This window comes from Scyliorhinus canicula, chromosome 1, assembly GCF_902713615.1.
Source record: "Scyliorhinus canicula chromosome 1, sScyCan1.1, whole genome shotgun sequence".
NCBI lineage: Eukaryota > Metazoa > Chordata > Chondrichthyes > Carcharhiniformes > Scyliorhinidae > Scyliorhinus > Scyliorhinus canicula.
Window position 1 is genome coordinate 25,685,363 of NC_052146.1, and position 20,224 is coordinate 25,705,586.

The window sequence follows — 20,224 nt, forward strand, 5'->3', positions numbered from 1 at the left end:
CAGAGGATTCCACACCTATGTGGCGGCCCGACACCCGAGTGGTTCACGCCACTCCTTCCCGCCGGAGTTGCCCGCTCCGCCGATTCCCGCCCCGTATCTGAACATTTTAGTATCAGTGTACCATATAGTATCACAAGAGGTGTTAATAATATCCACATCAGATCATGACAAATTACAGATCAGTGATTACTAATTTGGAGGGGTTGGTTTAGCACAGTGGGTTAAATAGCTCGCTTGTAAAGCAGACCAAGGCCAGCGGGTTCAATTCCCGTACCAGCCTCCCCAAACAGGCGCCGGAATGTGGCGACTAGGGGCTTTTCACAGTAACTTAATTTGAAGCCTACTTGTGACAATAAGAGATTTGTGATAGGGAAATTACTGGAGAGAATTCTTCGAGACAGGATCTACTCCCATTTGGAAGCAAGTGGACATATTAGTGAGAGGCAACACGGTTTTGTGAAGGGGAGGACGTGTCTCACTAACTTGATAGAGTTTTTCGAGATCACAAAGATGATTGATGCAGGTAGAGCAGTGGATGTTGTCTATATGGACTTCAGTAAGGCCTTTGACAAGGTCCCTCATGGCAGATTGGTACAAAAGGTGAAGTCACACGGGACCAGGGGTGAGCTGGCAAGGTGGATACAGAACTGGCTAGGTCATAGAAGGCAGAGAGTAGCAATGGAAGGGTGATTTTCTAATTGGAGGGCTGTGACTAGTGGTGTTCCACAGGGATCAGTGCTGGGACCTTTGCTGTTTGTAGTATATATAAATGATTTGGAGGAAAATGTAACTGGTCTGATTAGTAAGTTTGCAGACGACACAAAGGTTGGTGGAATTGCGGATAGCGATGAGAACTGTCAGAGGATACAGCAGGATTTAGATCGTTTGGAGGCTTGGGCGAAGAGATGGCAGATGGAGTTTAATCGGGAGAAATGTGAGGTAATGCATTTATGGAAGGTCTAATGCAGGTGGGGAATATACAGTGAATAGTAGAACTCTAAAGAGTATTGAAAGTCAGAGAGATCTAGGTGTACAGGACCACAGGTCACTGAAAGGGGCAACACAGGTGGAGAAGGTAGTCAAGAAGGCATACGGCATGCTTGCCTTCATTGGCCGGGGCATTAAGTATAAGAATTGTCAAGTCATGTTGCAGCTGTATAGAACTTTAGTTAGGCCACACTTGGAGTATAGTTTCAATTCTGGTCGCCACACTACCAGAAGGATGTGGAGGATTTAGAGAGAGTGCAAAGGTCTCCCCAGGGTAGAGGGGTCAATTACTAGGGGGCATAGGTTTAAGGTGCGAGGGGCAAGGTTTAGAGGAGATGTATGAGGCAAGTATTTTACACAGAGGGTAGTGGGTGCCTGGAACTCGCTGCCGGAGGAGGTGGTGGAAGCAGGGACGATAGTGACATTTAAGAGGCATCCTGATAAATACATGAATAGGATGGGAATAGAGGGATACGGACCCAGGAAGTGTAGAAGATTGTAGTTTAGTTGGGCAGCATGGTCGGCACGGGCTTGGAGGGCCGAAGGGCCTGTTCCTGTGCTGTACTTTTCTTTGTTCTTTGTACTACAAAGTGTTGCTCGAAGCCCAGCGCAAGTATTAATAACAATAATAAACAAATGCCCCAAATGCTGTAAATTATCAGAATTGTGTTTATTAAAATCTGAATAATCATATCAGGTGTACATACAATTTAAATTAGCACCAACAAATGAATAAACATTTCATTAATTGATTGTAGTGGAAATCTGAGAGAATATCACAATGGATAGAGGTCAATGTAGCTAACCTAGCCAACCTTGCCTCTGCTAATTCTTTAACAGTCCAATTAATACCATGAATGCCACGCACCTGCTACCTCACCCATTTCCTCCAAACTCCCCACCAATTGAAGTTCTCCATGTGAAACACCAATAATCGACTTGAAAGTTTGAAATCAGAAGCTCAGTTTGTCGAAAATGTTATTCAGGCAAAGCATAGATTATAGGATTGTGCGTCTCGCCAACATATTCGTTACCTTGTTCGAAGGCGATGGCTTGCTAACTCTGACATTTTTACACATCGCTCCAGTACCCATTTATTCCTGGTTACATTAAGATACACCAGCCAGCTTGTTCTTTCAGACAGATAGTAACATCATGGAACATTTTATAATCAAACAGTGTCCAATTTTCATTCAGCGTCTGGTTGTTCCACTCCAGATAACAATTGGACATTGGGATTCCGGGCAAATTCCCAAAACGTTCTTTAATATGTCTAATGGGTAAGAAAGGGCTCATGGAAAAACATTGCCAGGAGCACGAAATATCTATGGGCAGGACTGAAACCTGAATACTTTTCACCGGCTGGAAAAGACAAACATAAAATACTGTAAGCCAAACAAGGAAATGCAGTCTGTGTACAAGGAACTTCACTAATCTTACTGTATTCAGTGGTAAATTCAATGCTTCCTGCTGTTGCCAGAAAGGAGGACAGACTCGACAATCAGTTATTGAGTGTTGTAACCCTGCTCTATTGTGGTCATCAGTTGTGAATGTACTTCACATCCACACAAAGTTCTTTTTTTAAAAACGGTATCACCATAAGCTTCCTGTTTGTCATGCCATACTTCCTGTATCGAATTTTTGGCCTTGTACTTTTTAGGTTGGCTCCCATAATCTCACCATTTTGTGCTATTTGGCCATATTTGCGGCTGAATTCTCCGTTCCTGAGACCAAGTGTTGGCACCGGCGCAGGATTTGTGGACTTTCACGACAGCAAAACTGGCGACCGCACCTGGACCAGTTAAGTGACTGTTAAGGGGCGAGCATGGGCACCACGTGGGACACAATCGATTCAATGAGAAACGGTGAAGGATTCACCAGATCCGAGATTGACACTCAGGAGGTTGAAAAGCTGCAGCCGCATTATACAGACTTCACTTCCCACACAAACCATCCCAACCAACAAGATGGAAGTGAGGAGAGCAACATTACGCTTCACTGATGCTGAGCTGGAGTCCCCCCAGGATGTGGTGAAATGAAATTGAAAATCGCTTATTGTCACAAAAGGCTTCAAATGTAGTTACTGTGAAAAGCCCCTAGTCGCCACATTCCAACGCCTGTTCGGGGAGGCTGGTACAGGAATTGAACCATGCTGCTGGCCTGCCTTGGTCTGCTTTAAAAGCCAGCGATTTAGCCCAGTGTGCTAAACCAGCCCCTTTGGAGGAGAGGCCACCTTGTACCCCGGCCCAGGAAGGAGGCTGCCAGCCACTGCTGTTCGTCTTGCCTGGGCTCAGGTGGCAGAGGCGGTCAGCGCCACCAGAAGCACCATCTGGACCTGCAGGCAGTGAAGAAAGAAACTGCACAACCTCCTTCGGCGGCCAGGGCGAGTAGGCAGCACTGTGCCCCTGGCACTAACCCCCTCCCACACCTGGCAGCACGGTAGTATAGTGGTTAGCAGGGGTGCACGCATACGTGTGGGTTCCCGTCTCCGCACTGGCCCTCGGGCAATATTGCGGATCCCTACAGGGGCCCGACGTGGAGGAACATAAGCCCCCCACAGAATTAGCCCGCCCGCCGATCGGGGCCTATCAGTGCGTACACACTGTATACGTACTGTGTACGCACTGTGTACGCACTGTATACATACTGTGTATGCACTGTATACGTACTGTGTACACACTGTATACGTACTGTGTACACACTGTATACGTACTGTGTACACACTGTATACGTACTGTGTACGCACTGTGTACACACTGTATACGTACTGTGTATGCACTGTGTACACACTGTATACGTACTGTGTACGCACTGTGTACGCACTGTATACATACTGTGTACGCACTGTATACGTACTGTGTACGCACTGTATACGTACTGTGTACACACTGTATACGTACTGTGTACGCACTGTGTACACACTGTATACATACTGTGTACGCACTGTATACGTACTGTGTACGCACTGTATACGTACTGTGTACACACTGTATACGTACTGTGTACACACTGTATACGTACTGTGTACGCACTGTGTACACACTGTATACGTACTGTGTATGCACTGTGTACACACTGTATATGTACTGTGTACGCACTGTGTACACACTATATACGTACTGTGTACGCACTGTGTACATACTGTATACGTACTGTGTACGCACTGTGTACATACTGTATACGTACTGTGTACGCACTGTGTACACACTGTATACGTACTGTGTACACACTGTATACGTACTGTGTATGCACTGTGTACACACTGTATACGTACTGTGTACGCACTGTGTACACACTGTATACGTACCGTGTACGCACTGTGTACATACTGTATACGTACTGTGTATGCACTGTGTACACACTGTATACGTACTGTGTACACACTGTGTACACACTGTATACGTACTGTGTACGCACTGTGTACACACTGTATACGTCCCCTTGGCCGCAGAAAAATACTTTTCACTGTACTTTGGTACATGTGACACTAAATCAAATCAATCAATCAAACGGCTTTTTCTGCACTGTATTTTTCTGTGATTCTGTGTAATTCTGTGTGCAGGGGGTGAAAGGCTGACATGTTAGCATGGTGTGCACCCGTGCCCACCAGAACCTCCAGGCTACAAAGTGCCCCAGTTGGCACTGCGGACTCTGCATGTGGCCCCCCCTCTCCCCCCCCCCCCTACAACCCCGCACTCCAGGCCCCGTCAATGCCCGGCACCATGAGGACTCTGGCCCCGGCACGCGTCCCTGCTGCCGGGGGTACCACCAGCTGGCGCTGCCCTTACCAGCGGTACGCTCTGCAGCCCTCGTCTGACGTCCCTGTCGGGACTACTGTGGCCATTACCCTTGGGTGGGCCGCATGATGTCCCGACGGCAGGTGGCAGATGGAATGGGGGGTGGTATGGCGGAGGTTGGGAGCTGGGGTACGGGTGTGTGTGGGGGTTGGAGACACCCATACGGCTGGTGTCCCTCTGCAGAACCAAGGGCCAAGGTGAGTGGTCAGTGGAGTGCACAGCGCCTTGCAGGCGCGGCAATGGCCGTCTGTGCCTAGACACCCCCCAGTCTCGTGGGGAGACAAGCCAGCAAGATGAGTGTCTGGCCTGGCTGCCCATGGTCGTGCCTCCCCATGTCCTACCTCCTCCCTCCCTCACCAGACATCATGCCGGTTTCACGATTTTTAAAAGCTCAAGTGAACAGTTCATTTTATTTTTCAAAAATTCCTGTACTTTGGAACTATACCATGTGATATTTTACCTCAACATCCCAGGGGATAACACCCATCAGGCAGCCCTGCTGTAAACAACATTGAGCTTCTTTTGCAAGAAAGTCCCATCTAGCATTTCCAGCAACGTTTCCTGTTGGGTCTGCAGGATCAAGAATCATCGGCCTAAAATAGTCAAAGAATGCAATAATCACCAGTCAAAAGATGCGTTTTCAGATGCTCATTCATCAGACTGCACAAAACTTTCAATTTGTATCTTTCAGGCACATTTTTGACACTGACAGTAAACAATGACTATTTATGTGAAGCATTCACAGTAGAAGAGACATTATAAACCAACTCTGATCAATCGTTTGCAAGTAAATAATAATTTGAGCCAAACTTTTCCGCCTGATTAAATGCTTTGCTTTTCCTCCCTTCTTTTTCTAGCTAGACCTAGATTTCCTACACTGCAGAATGTGTAATCCCCGTCATCATTTTTGGGGGCGGCGCGGTGGAACAATGGTTAGCACTACTGCCTCACTGAACCAGAAACCTGGGTCTAATTCTACTGTCTGTGTGGAGTTTGCACGTTCTCCCCGTGTCTGCGTTGGCTTCCTCTGGGTGCTCCAGTTTCCTCCTACAGTCCAAAGGTGTGCAGGTTAGGTGGATTGGCCATGCTAAATTGCCCTTTAGTGTCCAGGGATGTGCAGGTTAGGTTATGGGTTGGGTTATACAGGGATAGGGTTGGGTGGAATGGAGAGTGTAAATGTGTAGCTCAATCTAAGGGTTAGGTGCAGACCCGTTTGGCCTCCTTCTGCACTATAGGGAGTCTATGAGGCCATTTGGCCCATTGAGTCTGCACCGGCCCTCTGAAACGGCACCCCACCTAGGGTCAGGTCCTCACCCTATCTCCATAACCCATTAACCTTTTGCACACTCAGGGGTAATTTAACATGGCCAATCCACCTAACCTGCACATCTTTGGATTATGGGAGAAAACCAGAGCATCCGGAGGAAATCCATGCACTTTCTCCCTGTGTCTGCATGGATTTCAACAGTCAACAGTCAACCGAGGCCGGATTTGAACCAAGTCCCAATGAGACAGCAGTGCTAACCACTGTGCCACCATGCCACCCAATTAGCTGTCAGGTCTCCGTTGATGCCATTCCTCACGTAGCCATCGAGATGTGCACAGAGTGACCAGCGATGGTTTTGCCACCAAATAATCCCATTTCCTCAGGGAACCTTTATTTTGTTCATAATGAAATTTGATTTATTGTATTTATCAAAATCATATTTGTATAAGTAACTAATTTGTGTCAGAGCCCTGTGGCACACCTTACATAAGTCTGAGGATGTGCGCTTTCTTAAAGCCAGGAACATGATTTGTATTCCCAGTTCCTTTTGTACCTCTACTACTCCATATGATTCTTATTTTCCAAGTGAATATGTGACCCTCTCATTTCTCCTACTAAATAAAACAAACTTTGATTAAGGAACCTTCCAAAATGGCACAGGTGGGTGTATTTACCAAATGAACTATCATGGAAACGTTTAGATTCTTTCATTAGCTAACATGTACTTATCTCCTTAATCCCCAGTAGAAGAGCCAGAGGGGACAATAGGGGAGATGTATTTTATACAGCAAGTTATGATGGTCTGGAACACATCAGCTGAAAGGATGTGGAAGCAGATCCAAGAATAATTTACAAAAATGCTTTGGATGAATATCTGAAGGGGAGGAGTTTGCAGGGCTACGGGGATAGGAGCAAGGGAATGAGATCAGTTCAACACCATCTTCAAAGAGTCGGAATAGATATGATGATGGCTGAAATCCCCTTTGTGTGCTCGGAGTTTGCTATCAGGAAAAATAGAATTAATAAAAAGTCTAACTTACCTCGGTTCTGCAAGTTTTTTTGTGAGGAAACTGCCCAGGCTGTCAAAGTTATAGTTGTCGGTCCAGAAGATCCACAGTTGTCTATATTTAATAATCAATTCCATGATTGTGCAGAATCCTGCGGCAGTGTTGAAATTCTCTCCTCCACCCACACTCTCCCATGCGTAGATGATCAACAACTCCAGGGCGTACTTTGGTGGGAGGAACTCTCCACGTCGAAGTTGAGTTTTGTATGGTCGCACATACTGTTGGGTAAAAAAAGTCAATGCATATTCTTGCCTAGCTACTTCCTTGTTCATAGCATCATAAACTTTACCAGGCAGTGCTCCCAGTTCAAAACCTCACTTGATTTTAGTGCTAAATGATTGGCGACCAAAGTGAAGGTGATGGGGGTATTACCGGCCAGGGTTTAGACAACACCAAAGTATATCATGGAGTTCACCTGACCCACAACTTTAAATAGATTTTGGCTACAGGGGAGCACAAGGGCCCACTTTACTGGTGTGATGCAACAGATAACTAAAAGTATTTTAAAACAAAAACAATGTTTATTCTATGAATCCAGTTATCATTTTATAAACAAACAATAAACAGTTTATTAACTACCAATCCTGACCACCCCCCAAAAGATACAGCACTCTATAGATAACTTTCCGAACAACATGCACAAGTTAAACCCCTTTAAAATAAAGAGAGCGGGTTTAAATGTTCTACAGAAACAGGTATTAATTTGAAATCATCAATGATCTGGAGACATTCCTTAGCTTATAAAGAGAGATCATTATACAGCTGCTTGCTTTTAATGCAGCTATCCACCTCTGAAAACAAAACCAAAAACACACTATATCTGCCGCCTCAAAAACGAAAGTGAAAGACAGACAGCCCAGCTCCACCCACACACTGACATCGCTGCAGCTATTTGATAAACACCCATTTCTTAAAGGTACATTCATCTGACAGGGGGTTAAATGTTTTCAAATGTAGTGCGACAGGAATCCAAGGTCCCTCTCCTCATGCTGCCTCTGATTTCTGTTGCCAGTCACTTCGAATCATTAACATTTCACATTGGATACAATATCTCTTTATTTATTCTAAACCCTTCATAATTTTATTTGACTCTCAAACTTCCTCTTAACCTGATCTGGTGCTGGTAAAACAGCCCAAGCTGCTCTAATCTATCCACGGAACTGGAGTTCTTCAGCCCTCGTTCCCAGAATTGGCCACACTAGGGTGCTATCTACCAGCTATTCACTCCGGTGGGAGATTCCAGTCCCACGCCAGCGCATGGGTTTCCCGACAACGCAGGGCGGCACGGTAGTGTGTTTAGCACAGTTGCTTCACAGCTCCAGGGTCCCAGGTTCGATTCCCAGCTTAGGTTACTGTCTGTGTGGAGTCAGCACATTCTCCCCATGTCTGCGTGGGTTTCCTCCGGGTGCTCCGGTTTCCGCCCACTGTCCAAAGATGTGCAGGTTAGGTGGATTGGCCATGATAAATTCCCTTGGGTTAGTTGGGGCTGCTGGGTTGCGGGGATAGGATGGAGGTGTGGGCTTAATTAGGGTGCTCTCTCCGAGAGCCGGTGCAGACTCGATGGGCCGAGTGGCCTCCTTCTGCACTGTAAATTCTATGATTCTATGATGTGTGGAAATATTTTCTTTTGCACATTTTAGCGATTGTGGTTTGGAATCCACTGTCTGACAGTGTGGTGGAGGCAGAGCTATCGGGAATTCCAAAAGGGAATTGGATCATTCTCTGGAGATAAAAAGTTAGCAGTGGTACAGGGAGAAGTGGGACTGGGTAGGTGACACCTGCTGAGAGCTGCCACCAACGTAACGAGCTGCATGGCCTTATTCCGTGCGTTAACATTCCACAACCATTCGATGCGTTAACATTCGATTCTACAACCTATCAGCTTTTCTTAATCCTTTCCAGACAGTGGCACTATTCTCCTTACATTACAAATGCTCCCAATCAGACATTTTTCTTCCTCTTCAGCTATTGGGCGGGATTCTCCGACCCCCTCGCCAGGTTGGAGAATCACCGGGGGGGGGGGGTGTGAATCCCGCCCCCACCGGCTGCCGAACTCTCCGGCGCCCCGCGGGGATTTGGCGGGGGTGGGATTTGCACCACACCGGTAGAGGCACCCCCAGCGACTCTCCGGCCCGCGATGGGCCGAGTGGGACCCGCAATGGGTCCCGCCGGCGTATGTTACGACAGGTACTTACCGGCGGGACCTGGCTCTGCGGGCAATCTCCGGGGTCCTCAGGGAGGCATCTGGCCCCGGTGGGTGCTCCCATGGTGGCTTGGCCTGCGATCAGAGCCCACCGATCCGCGGGCAGGCCTGTGCCATGGGGGCACTCTATTCCTCCGCACTGGCCGGTGTAACGGTCCGCGATGGCCAGCGCGGTGTTGAACCTCCCTGCGTGTGCACTGGGATGACGCCAGCATACGTTGGCACGCCCGCGCATGCGCCAACTCGCGCCGGCTGGTGGAGGCCCTTCGGCAGCGGTTGGTGCAGCGCCAAGCCCCTTCTGCGCCGGCAGGCGCAAACCACTCCGGTGCTGGCCTAGCCCCTGAAGTTCCGGAGGATTCTGCACCTTAGGGGCAGCCCACGCCAGAGTGGTTCACGCCACTCCTCGCCGCCGGAGTGGCCCGCCCCGCCAGTTTCCGAAGAATCCCGCCCATTATTTTTCTTCCAGTTTTTGAATTCTTTAAAATAAACTTTGAAACATTGAAATCCTGGCCATGGAATACAAAAACAAGGAAGTGATGCTAAGCCTTCATAAAACGCTCGGAGCGGGATTTACTGACTAACCCGCTGCGTGCTTTTCGGCGGTGGAGGAGGCCCACCAGCGGGTTTACCGGACCCGGTGTTGTCTACGGGATTTCCTGGTAACTGCACCCTTCGTTGCCGGGAATCCCGTGCACTGGCTTGGGACTGGGATCTCCTGCCGGAGTAAACAGCTGGTAGATCACACCCTAGTTTGGCCAATTCTGGCACCAGGGCTGAAGGACTCCAGTTCCGTGGATAGGTTAGAGAAGCTTGGGCTGTTTTGCCAGCAGCAGATCAGGTTAAGAGGAAGTTTGACAGACGTGTTTAAAATTATGAAGGGTTTAGACAGAATAAATAAAGAGAAACTGTATCCAATGTGAAATGTTAATGATGAGGGGGCAGTGATTCAAAGTGACTGACAACAGAAATCAGAGGCTGCATGAGGAAAGGGGCCTTGCATTCATGTCTCACTACATTTAAACCCCCACTATCTGGCCTGGGCTTGCAAAATCCTACCAACTGTCCTGGCTTGAGACAATTCACACCTCTTTAACCTGTGATTATCCCTCTCTCTCAATTTGCACCTTCTGGACCTGCAAAGGCTTAATTACCTGCAAAGACTCGCATTCAAAGTATCATCTTGCATCATTGACTTTGTCTATACATGCTGTGTTTGTGTAACCTACCTCTTCACTCACCTGATGAAGGAGCTACCCTCCGAAAGCTAGTGATTCAAAATAAACCTGTTGGACATTAACCTGGTGTTGTAAAACATCTTACCATGCCCACCCCAGTCCAGCGCCGGCATCTCCACATCATTCCAATTATCCAGCTACTTTAACATGGCAGATCTGCCTACTGTCAATTGGTACGGTCTGTCTGAAAGGGCCCTTACAGGTCAACTAGAGAACTCAGAAACACAGAGCTAGAAATTCACCAGCTCATGTTTTTCCACCTATTAATCTCAATGGGTTTAATAATATGGAGGGGCCGACCACACGCAGCCCCCCTCCCACCACATCACCCTCCAAGAAAGCATGTTCGCTTGGAGCCAACCTGTTAAATAGCGACCCATCACGCAGCCATAAAGCACTGCGGGGCTGATTAACAAGGGGGGGGGGGGGGTATAAATGAGGGGGCTGGTAGGTAGGAAGGAGGAGGGCCTCCTGATCTGTGTAACCGTGCTGCCCCTCCCACCTGTGTTATGGGGGTGATCTCTGGGATAGGCGGAATGGACGACCACACCATTGTGTGGAGGAGTCAGAGAGAGTTGGAGGAGTCAGAGAGAGTTGGAGGAGTCAGAAAGAGTTGGAGGAGTCAGAGAGAGTTGTACGAGTCAGAGAGAGTTGTACGAGTCAGAGAGAGTTGGACGAGTCAGAAAGAGTTGGACAAGTCAGAGAGAGTTGGAGGAGTCAGAGAGAGTTGGAGGAGCCAGAGAGAGTTGGAGGAGCCAGAGAGAGTTGGAGGAGTCAGAGAGAGTTGGAGGAGTCAGCGAGAGTTGGAGGAGTCAGAGAGAGTTGGAAGAGTCAGAGAGAGTTGGAGGAGTCAGTTAGAGTTGGAGGAGTCAGAGAGAGTTGGAGGAGTCAGAGAGAGCGGGAGGAGTCAGAGAGAGTTGGAGGAGTCAGAGAGAGTTGGAGGAGTCAGAGAGAGTTGGAGGAGTCAGAGAGAGTTGGAGGAGTCAGAGAGAGTTGGAGGAGCCAGAGAGAGCGGGAGGAGTCAGAGAGAGTTGGAGGAGCCAGAGAGAGCGGGAGGAGCCAGAGCGAGCAGGAGGAGTCAGAGAGAGTTGGAGGAGTCAGAGAGAGTTGGAGGAGTCAGAGAGAGTTGGGGGAATCAGAGAGGGTTGGAGGAGTCAGAGAGAGTTGGAGGAGTCAGAGAGAGTTGGAGGCGTCAGAGAGAGTTGGAGAGTTGGAAGGGCAGCAGAGTAGCATGGTGGTTAGCATAAATGCTTCACAGCTCCAGGGTCCCAGTTTCGATTCCCCGCTGGGTCACTGTCTGTGTGGAGTCTGCACGTCCTCCCCCTGTGTGCGTGGGTTTCCTCCGGGTGCTCCGGTTTCCTCCCACAGTCCAAAGATGTGCGGGTTAGGTGGATTGGCCATGCTAAAATTGCCCGTAGTGTCCTAATAGAAAGTAAGGTTAAGGGGGGGGGTTGTTGGGTTACGGGTATAGGGTGGATACGTGGGTTTGAGTATGGTGATCATAGCTCGGCACAACATTGAGGGCCGAAGGGCCTGTTCTGTGCTGTCCTGTTCTATGTTCTATGTTCTATGAATCAGAGAGAGTTGATGGAGCCGGACAGTGGGGGAGGATGAGTACAGGAGGATTAATGAATATGATTGGAGAGCTGGGAAGAGGAATGCTCGGCTGGGCAAAGAAATTGCATTATTACAATGTTCCAATATATCATTTTGCAATTTGTTTACAGGAAATTGACAGGTTTCTGTTGTTTGTTTCTTCAAAGGCCACCATGTCAATGTGGATACTCCAAACAGTATCATACGAAAGAGGCCATTAACCTGGGTCACTTACAAGGGGAGAAGTGGAATTCCACAAAACACCTTCGGCAAGTTCCAACAGATGCATTCGGAGACATCGCATTTGAAGGACAAGGACAGAAGATTGGGAAGGTTTGTGCATGTATCTAGCACTTGTCAAACTTTGGCATCAGTTTACCAGGTCAGCGCCGGTGTTACTTCCCTTTGCCACCCGTTTCCCGCCAGTTGTATCAATTTAAAACATATGGGAGGAATTTTAAGCTGCCAGAAAAGACCAGAAACTGCCAGTGCATCAGAAAGATGGCCTTGTGGGTTCAACGTTTAACCTAAGCAGTCCTGTTAGTATCATGAAGATCCCCTGGGGCCAATGGATTTAAGGTTTAAATATGCTAAATGGAAATGAATTGCAGTTCTGTCTATAACTTGAGCACATATGCTTCCCAGGCGTGGTGAATGTCCCTTTAAGGGCAACACAGCAGAGTAAAAGTCACAATTCTGGGTGACTTTTATAATAATCTTGCTTGTCATAAGTAGGCTTACATGAACACTGCAATGAAGTTACTGAGAAAAACTGCTGGTCGCCACACTCCGGCACCTGTTCGGGTGCACTGAGGGAGAATTCAGAATGTCCAAATTACCTAACAGCACGTCTTTCGGGACTTGTGGGAGGAAACCCACATAAACACGGGGAGAACGTGCAGACTCCGCACAGTGACCCAAGCGGGAATCGAACCTCGGACCCTGGAGTTGTGAAGCAACAGTGCTAACCATTGTGCTATCGTGTTGCCCCATGCCTACGTGAAATTCAGGGCAATGGGTGGTAAATCAAGGGCTCGAAAATAAAGCAGTGGGACGTCTGTAGCGCCAACTCGTTAGGCTTCAAGTATCAGAGCTTGAAGTCATATTGTACCATAACAGGAACAAGTGAATCCTATGCTATTGTAACCAACCCTTTTTATTTTCAAGGGTTGGTACATTTGTTAAAGTAACATTGAAACACAATCACAACTTCTTTGTTGATAGTACATAAATCAGCAGCAGTCCCTACACCTACCTCGTTGTACCAGTGCTTCACAAGGCGGATAAGGCCCTTCAGTTTTGCTGGACGGTGCTTCACAAAGTCCCTCTGTAGTTCAGTGAAACACGGCGAGAATTCTGCTCTAACCCCATTGGCATTAATCAGGTCTAAATACACCTGGGCACTCGGGCAGCTCCTTGTCTGCTGACCTTTTGGACAATCAAAAAGTGAAATCTTATTTTTCAGGTACTGGACAGTTTACCACAGTATAAATTGCAAATGATTTAAAAAAAAAAAAATTTTATTCTCCTTTTTCACATTTTCATCCGAATTTACACCCACCAACAAACAATCAACAGTAACAAATACAAATACAAAGGGGCTGATTTAGCTCAATGGGCTAAATCGCTGGCTTTTAAAGCAGACCAAGCAGGCCAGCAGCACGGTTCGATTCCCGTATCAGCCTCCCCGGACAGGTGCCGGAATGTGGCGACTAGGGGCTTTTCACAGTAACTTCATTGAAGCCGACTCGTGACAATAAGCAATTTTCATTATTTCATTTCAAACAACCTTCAACATTTTCAATACAAACATCAAAGAAAAGGAATCAGGGATCCACCATCCACCCCGTACATAGTCATCAACAACATACACAGTCCAAACTCCACCCCGATAAATTGCTAATGATTGATTGAAGACCATTTTCTAAGGGCTAGAAGAACAATAAAGACTTCATAAACTGAAAACCTGAACTAAAAGCAGAAAGAGCTGGAAATACACATGAACCGGAATGTCCGGAGAGTTCTCCTGATTTCCCACGGTGACCTTGACAGAAAGATCGGGGGAATGGTGGGAGGAGCTGTTTAGGCTGTTTCATTCTGCTGATGTTGAATCTTTGGTAGTTTTAACAAAGAACATTAGACTTTGTTTTGCAACAAAACTATTTATTACAAACGCTACTCTAAAGAATTACTATAATGTCTAAGATCAATACAGTTTGAAATAATGGTCTAACACTAACTTACACTAAGATACGCTAGACCTACTCTAATATGCGATTGCTATAAACTCCTTACTAACACCTTGTCCTCGAACACATGGTGCCTCCGGGTCATGTGCCTGCATACTGGCACCAACCACTGGTTGGATGCTAGAACTACAGCAGTAAAACATCTAACTAATTATACACAGATGATAGTCTACCTATCATCACACTTTGGGCATTCAAACAAGAGTATGGCACAAGATCAATAAAAGCCCTACATAAATTCTACCCCAATATTTCTGACAGCATCAAAATAAAAGGTTTCAAGTGGACACATCCTGAAGCTAAATATCTTCAGTCATTTCAGTGGGCCGAGCATACACAGGCTTTTGGGTGGTCTATTTTGGGGGGGGGCAGGGGGGGATGTTGAAGAGATTGTGATGGCCCCTATGAGACCCTTTTCACAAGGCACTCTGGGGGCCTGGGCAGGGGCCCCCCTGCTCCTCTATTTCAGTCCTTAGGACTGGTACACTGAATGAGAAGGGGGGAATCATGGGGGGATGTGGTCTATGTTCATGGCCTGAACTCCAATTGTCGCCCTTACTTCTATCCTTGAAAAGATGTCCAGTAGGAATATTTTTCTTCTATGAATGGGTCTCATTTAGGAAGGGAGTTGCTATTGAGTATTTCTGAGAGGAATGGAGAACCTCCACCCCTGCAATTTGAAGCCTGAAATCAGATCTCCCGCCAGCCTGGTCTGATGGTTACCCATGATGCAGCTCTATTGGCCATCCAGCACATGCTATGGGAAATTAAGGACCCAATGGATCGCATTTCTGCAGAAGGAGGCAGTCTGACCAATGGAGAAGATGTGTTGGAGGAGGACGGTGTGGTCAAGACCATGATGGTGGAGATCTGGGGAGGGTTTGGCTTTGATGGGCAAGGAGTTGGGTTCGGTAAAGAGCAGAAGCAGCTGAGTGGAAGAACTCCTTAAATATGACTAATTTCCACCCCATCATTTACATTTAATGTCTCATACCTAAAGCATCGAATGCTGGCAAGACATCAACTTCTATAGAATCAGACCCCTCTCTGGATTGAAAGTGGAAGTTGAGGGAACGTGGAGACGTAAAGAAGCCAGACGGAGTGGTTTTGGGCTCTGTCATGATGATTTCAAAAGCAATTGATTGCCTGATTTTGATCAGCATCTCTTTAATCATCGTCAAGATATCACCCCGATTTTGCTTCTGATCTTGGAAGCTTCTGAACTGGCTGATGAAGACGACCAGGTCGGCATCCGAGCGATTTTTTAAAGCTGTTCCTTTCCCAGTGGAGCCTCCCTGAAAAGAAACATGAAATAGCAGCTCAACATTTTCAGGGTATAATGAGGAAAAGGCATTACCTCTCAAATCAGCATTGATTCTCAAATCATCAGCTCGGCCCTTAATTCATGCTAACCTTGTTGGCTCTTTACCCAGGATTCTCATCATTTGCCCAATCCTACACCTGACATGGAAAGGTGAGATTGTGGCTTGAATTGTGGGGCGCCATTCAGCGGCCACACGGTGCCAGACACCGGGCCGATCAAAGACCACCCCATTCACTCTGCCCGGCACAATCTTGCCCTCACTGGGCGAGATCCAGATCCACATATTTAAAGTAGCCAACATCTCATTTTAATACCCAGACACCGGGATTCAACCGAAGTCCGGAACTCAACGGACACAGCTGCAAGACCTCCTCAGGGTTCCCTCTCGAACTGATCCACACAAACGAGAACGAGGCGGAACAACACCTGGGGGGCCTCGCAGGCCATTGGAGGCCCCTGGGTGGTCGGAGGCAGGCACAGTGGCACCCTGGTACTCCTCTGGAACCTGGGCCCTGCCAGCCTGGCATCCCAGCAGTGCCATTCGGGCACTCTGGCATGGTCAGGGTAACAGGGGCACTGCCAGGGTGCCAGGTTAGCACTGTCAGGGGTCAGGCCCGGGCGGGGCTTGTCAAGAGAGGAGGAGGTGTTCCCAGAGACCTTGCTAAGGTTGGAGGGGTGAGGGAGGGTTTGCTACAGTGGGGGAGCCTGAAGGGGGGGTGGGGGGGGGGGGGGGGGGGAGATTGGGAGGCTGATTAAAATGGCATCCTGATCTGTGAACAGCTGCTCCTGTTGGCGACATCAGCTCACCAGCAGGAAATCTCTCTAAGTGTGGCATCGACGGGACCAACTAAACCAGCAAAGTGCCGTTGGAAAGCGGGGTGATTCTCGGCCCTGCAGCCGCTGAGTTTAGTTTTAAGTCCGCTGAATCGCGGCCCAATGTTTACTTTGCATCCCTTTGAAAGTTAAGGATGATCTAATCAAGATGCTTCAAATGCTACTGGGGGTTGCTAGTGTAGACCATCTGGTGGGGAGAATTCAGAACAAGGGGACGTAATCTAAAATTAGAGGTGAGCCCTTCAGACTGAAACCGGGATGTACTTATTTCTTCATAAAGAACAGCAAAAATCTGGAATTCACTCGGTCAATAGGCTGTATACGGTAAGTCCATTGTCTTTTTCATGATTGATAGATTAATGGTATTAAGGGATTTGGGACAAAGGAATTGAGATACAGATCAATAATAATTTAACTGAATGGTTGTCTCTGAGGGTAACGAAAGTGGTCACCAAGTACACCAACTCCATTTAGATAAATTGGAGTTGAAGAGTCTGGTTCAGATTAAGAAGGTTGTCAGGAAGAAGGCAAGTTGGTTGCAAGGCCCTGCGTGGCAGCCTGAGCCAAAGGCCTAGAATTTGGACTGTGCAGCTTTTGCTTTTCTTGAGCTAAATGGTTTCCAAATATAGTACTCAAGAAGCATTGCACATTCCGAATCAGGAGTGTGTCGTCGACCATTTTGGGAAATACCCAAAAAGAATTTGCATGAACTGCCCGTGCTGGAAATTGGTATTAAAACCTTCACATATGGAAATAAGGCATTTCTGAGGCCCTTGCAGCCAGGTGAGATTAAGGACAGGAGGATGAAAGGTGTTTTTTTTCATGGTGTGGGTGATGACAACAATTTAGACAGGGGCAGGTACAGTGCCTAAGGAGACAGAATCATTTACCATTGAGTATAGGTACCTTGGAGGAATGGAGTTGGAAGCAGGAGGTATCGTGGCAAAATGATCAGGGAATAGGGGACAGCGGGAGAATGAGTAAAATTAAAGAGAAGTAGGGGCTCATTATAAAGGGGGTAGGGAGGAGACCAGCTGAGGGAAATGTTTGGATTGGATTGGATTGGTTTATTGTCATGTGTACCGAGATACAGTGAAAAGTATTTGTCTGCAAGCAGCTCAACAGATCATTAAGTACATGAAAATAAAAGAAAATAAAAAGAAAATACATAATAGGACAACACAACGCACACAATGTAACTACATAAACACCGGCATCGGATGAAGCATACAGAGTGTAGTGTTAATGAGTTCAGCCCATAAGAGGGTCGCTTAGGAGTCTGGTAACAGTGGGGAAGAAGCTGTTTTAGAATCTGTTCCTGTGTCTTCTCAGACTTCTGTATCTCCTGCCCGATGGAAGAAATTGGAAGAAGTTGGAAAAGTGAGTAAGCCGGGTGGGAGGGGTCTTTGATTATGCTGCCCGCTTTCCCCAGGCAACAGGAGTTGTAGGTGGAGTCAATGGATGGTAGGCAGGTCTGTGTGATGGACTGGGTTGTGTTCACAACTCTGATGTTTCTTGAGGTCTTAGGCTGAGTAGTTGCCGTACCAGGCTGTGATGCAGCCAGATAAGAGTACATGAGGATCCCACTTGCTGACAAGGATAGATGAGGTGGGAAAGGCATTTACAGAGGCAGTTGGGAGTACAGAAGAGAAACCTGGATTATCTTTGCCATCCAGGATATCACTAGAATGAAGTTTCCCTCACACACTCTCAGCCTAATATAAGAAATCAAATTGGACTTTCTGGCACTGTAGCTTCCATCAATGACCACTCTGTTCCTTTAATTTGCTCCCTCAAGGGGGCAAAACAGAGGTGCAGTGGTTTGCACTGCTGCCTCACGGCGCCAAGGACCCAGGTTCGATCCTGGCCCCAGGTCACTGTCCGTGTGTCTGCTTGTCTGCTTGGGTCTCACCACTACAACACGAGAAGATGTGCAGGGTAGGTGAATTGGCCATTCTAAATTGTCCCTTAATTGGAAAAAAAAATTGGATACTCTAAATTTATTTTTAAAAACGAAAAAACAATTTGCTCCCTCAATCCTCAATCTTTCTCTCCTGTTCTCTTGAATACCCTGGTTCAAGCTCTGCGGCACTCTGGAATCTCACCTTGGGGTCAATCTACATCCATCAACCTAGACAGTGGATCATAGAATCAGAGAGGCTACAGCACAGAAGGAGAACATTCGGCCCATCTTGTCCATGCCTTTGGATCGTACAAGCTCATTTGGTAACGGAGGAATGTCATTACTGAGGTTGATCCCTAGGAAATCAACAGATACACTTTGCACAGAGGATATTGATTAGGAGCACTAGGTTTCCATGACTCTTCCTCTTTCTTGTCAGTGGGCATCAGGATAAATTATGGTGGCCCTGTCGCTCTACTTATATAACCAAGACAAGACCGGTATAGACTGGAACCTTCCTGATCTGACAGACTCAACACCATCAGTCACCGAGCTTATTTTCCACCGAGGATAGTCTTTTACTCATCTATTTCTAAAGAGTTGGACTCACCTTCACTGTTTTAATGATTTTAATAGTGTTGTGATCAGAAAAACATGGTTGCATTAAAAATCTACAGATCTTGTCGATGGTCTCGCCCACTTGCACCTGGAAACTCTGGTCAGGTTGAAGATGAAGAAATATAAACGTGTCCAATTGTTTTGGAGGTGTATGATACAGATCCATCTTCTGGAGTAAAGAGTAGAAAATTAGAATTCAGTAACTATACTTCAACTCTGGTGGTGCGACTCTGGGTCTGCACAGATGATTGAGCCCTGACTCTCCTCAGGCGATGGTTTCACAAGTGTTAGTCCCTCTGCAGGCTCTGAATCCGGCCTACATACTCAGGCATTTCCGTGCAGTGATCACCTGGACCCTGGTGGATATTTTCCTTCTTTATTCCAGGACTAACTCAGGAAACTGAACCTGGGTCCTTCCTAGTTTGTGTACTCCAAGATCCTTTAATGAACCAACTTTATCTCTCTCCCTGATCTAAGTTGTCACATTGGTCCCAACAATGAGCAGATTTACTTATGGCCTCAGTGGACATGGTCTACTCAGTGGAGAAATGGCCGCAGTTTTTGTGGGCAGGAAAATTCACTTTGTCTACTATCTGTGGCACATGTACACTCAGAGCAATTATGTAAAGGATTGCCATGTCTATAGTACTGAAACACCCTTCTCATCATCTGAATGGGCTTCCTGTGCACAGACGTTCAATGAGGGGAAATCAGTTCCACAATCTAGTTGGCTGTAAGTTGTTAAAGGTGCTGAGCAGACAACTCAAAAAGAGTTGATTTACTCCGAAAGGGAATTTTTCTGCCACTGGGCTGCAATGTGGCAACGGATGGATCAGATGGGCAGTGAGGAAGGCATCAACACCAACACTGAGGACTGGGAGGACTTTATTGCAGAAATGAATCAAAGGACATTGATAATAAAAACAAAACATGCTGGAAGCGCTCAGCAGGTCTGGTAGCCTCGGTGGCTAGAATGAGGGTTAACATTTCAGGTTGATGAATTTTCATCAGAATAGAGTCAAGCACAGTACAGGACAAAAGACAGTGGTCCTGCTTGGCCAAGGAGAACCCAATTGCCAACTGTCAGGACCATGCTGTATTGGTGGGCATCTCAGAGTGGGTGGCGCATCCTCCCAGGCTTGGC

At 47.2% G+C, this 20,224-nt stretch overlaps 1 protein-coding gene across 1 annotated transcript; it reads right to left on the minus strand.

Annotated features, from left to right (window-relative positions):
- Nucleotides 1-1,633: 1,633 nt before the first annotated feature.
- LOC119978307 (2'-5'-oligoadenylate synthase 1-like) lies at nt 1,634-19,276 on the minus strand (the record flags this gene model as incomplete). The annotated part of the gene is made up of 6 exons (XM_038819845.1): nt 1,634-2,349; nt 5,245-5,377; nt 7,092-7,336; nt 13,408-13,580; nt 15,396-15,696; nt 19,073-19,276. Coding segments are annotated over 6 exons (1,314 nt in total), but the record flags the coding sequence as incomplete, so codon positions are not given.
- Nucleotides 19,277-20,224: the final 948 nt, after the last annotated feature.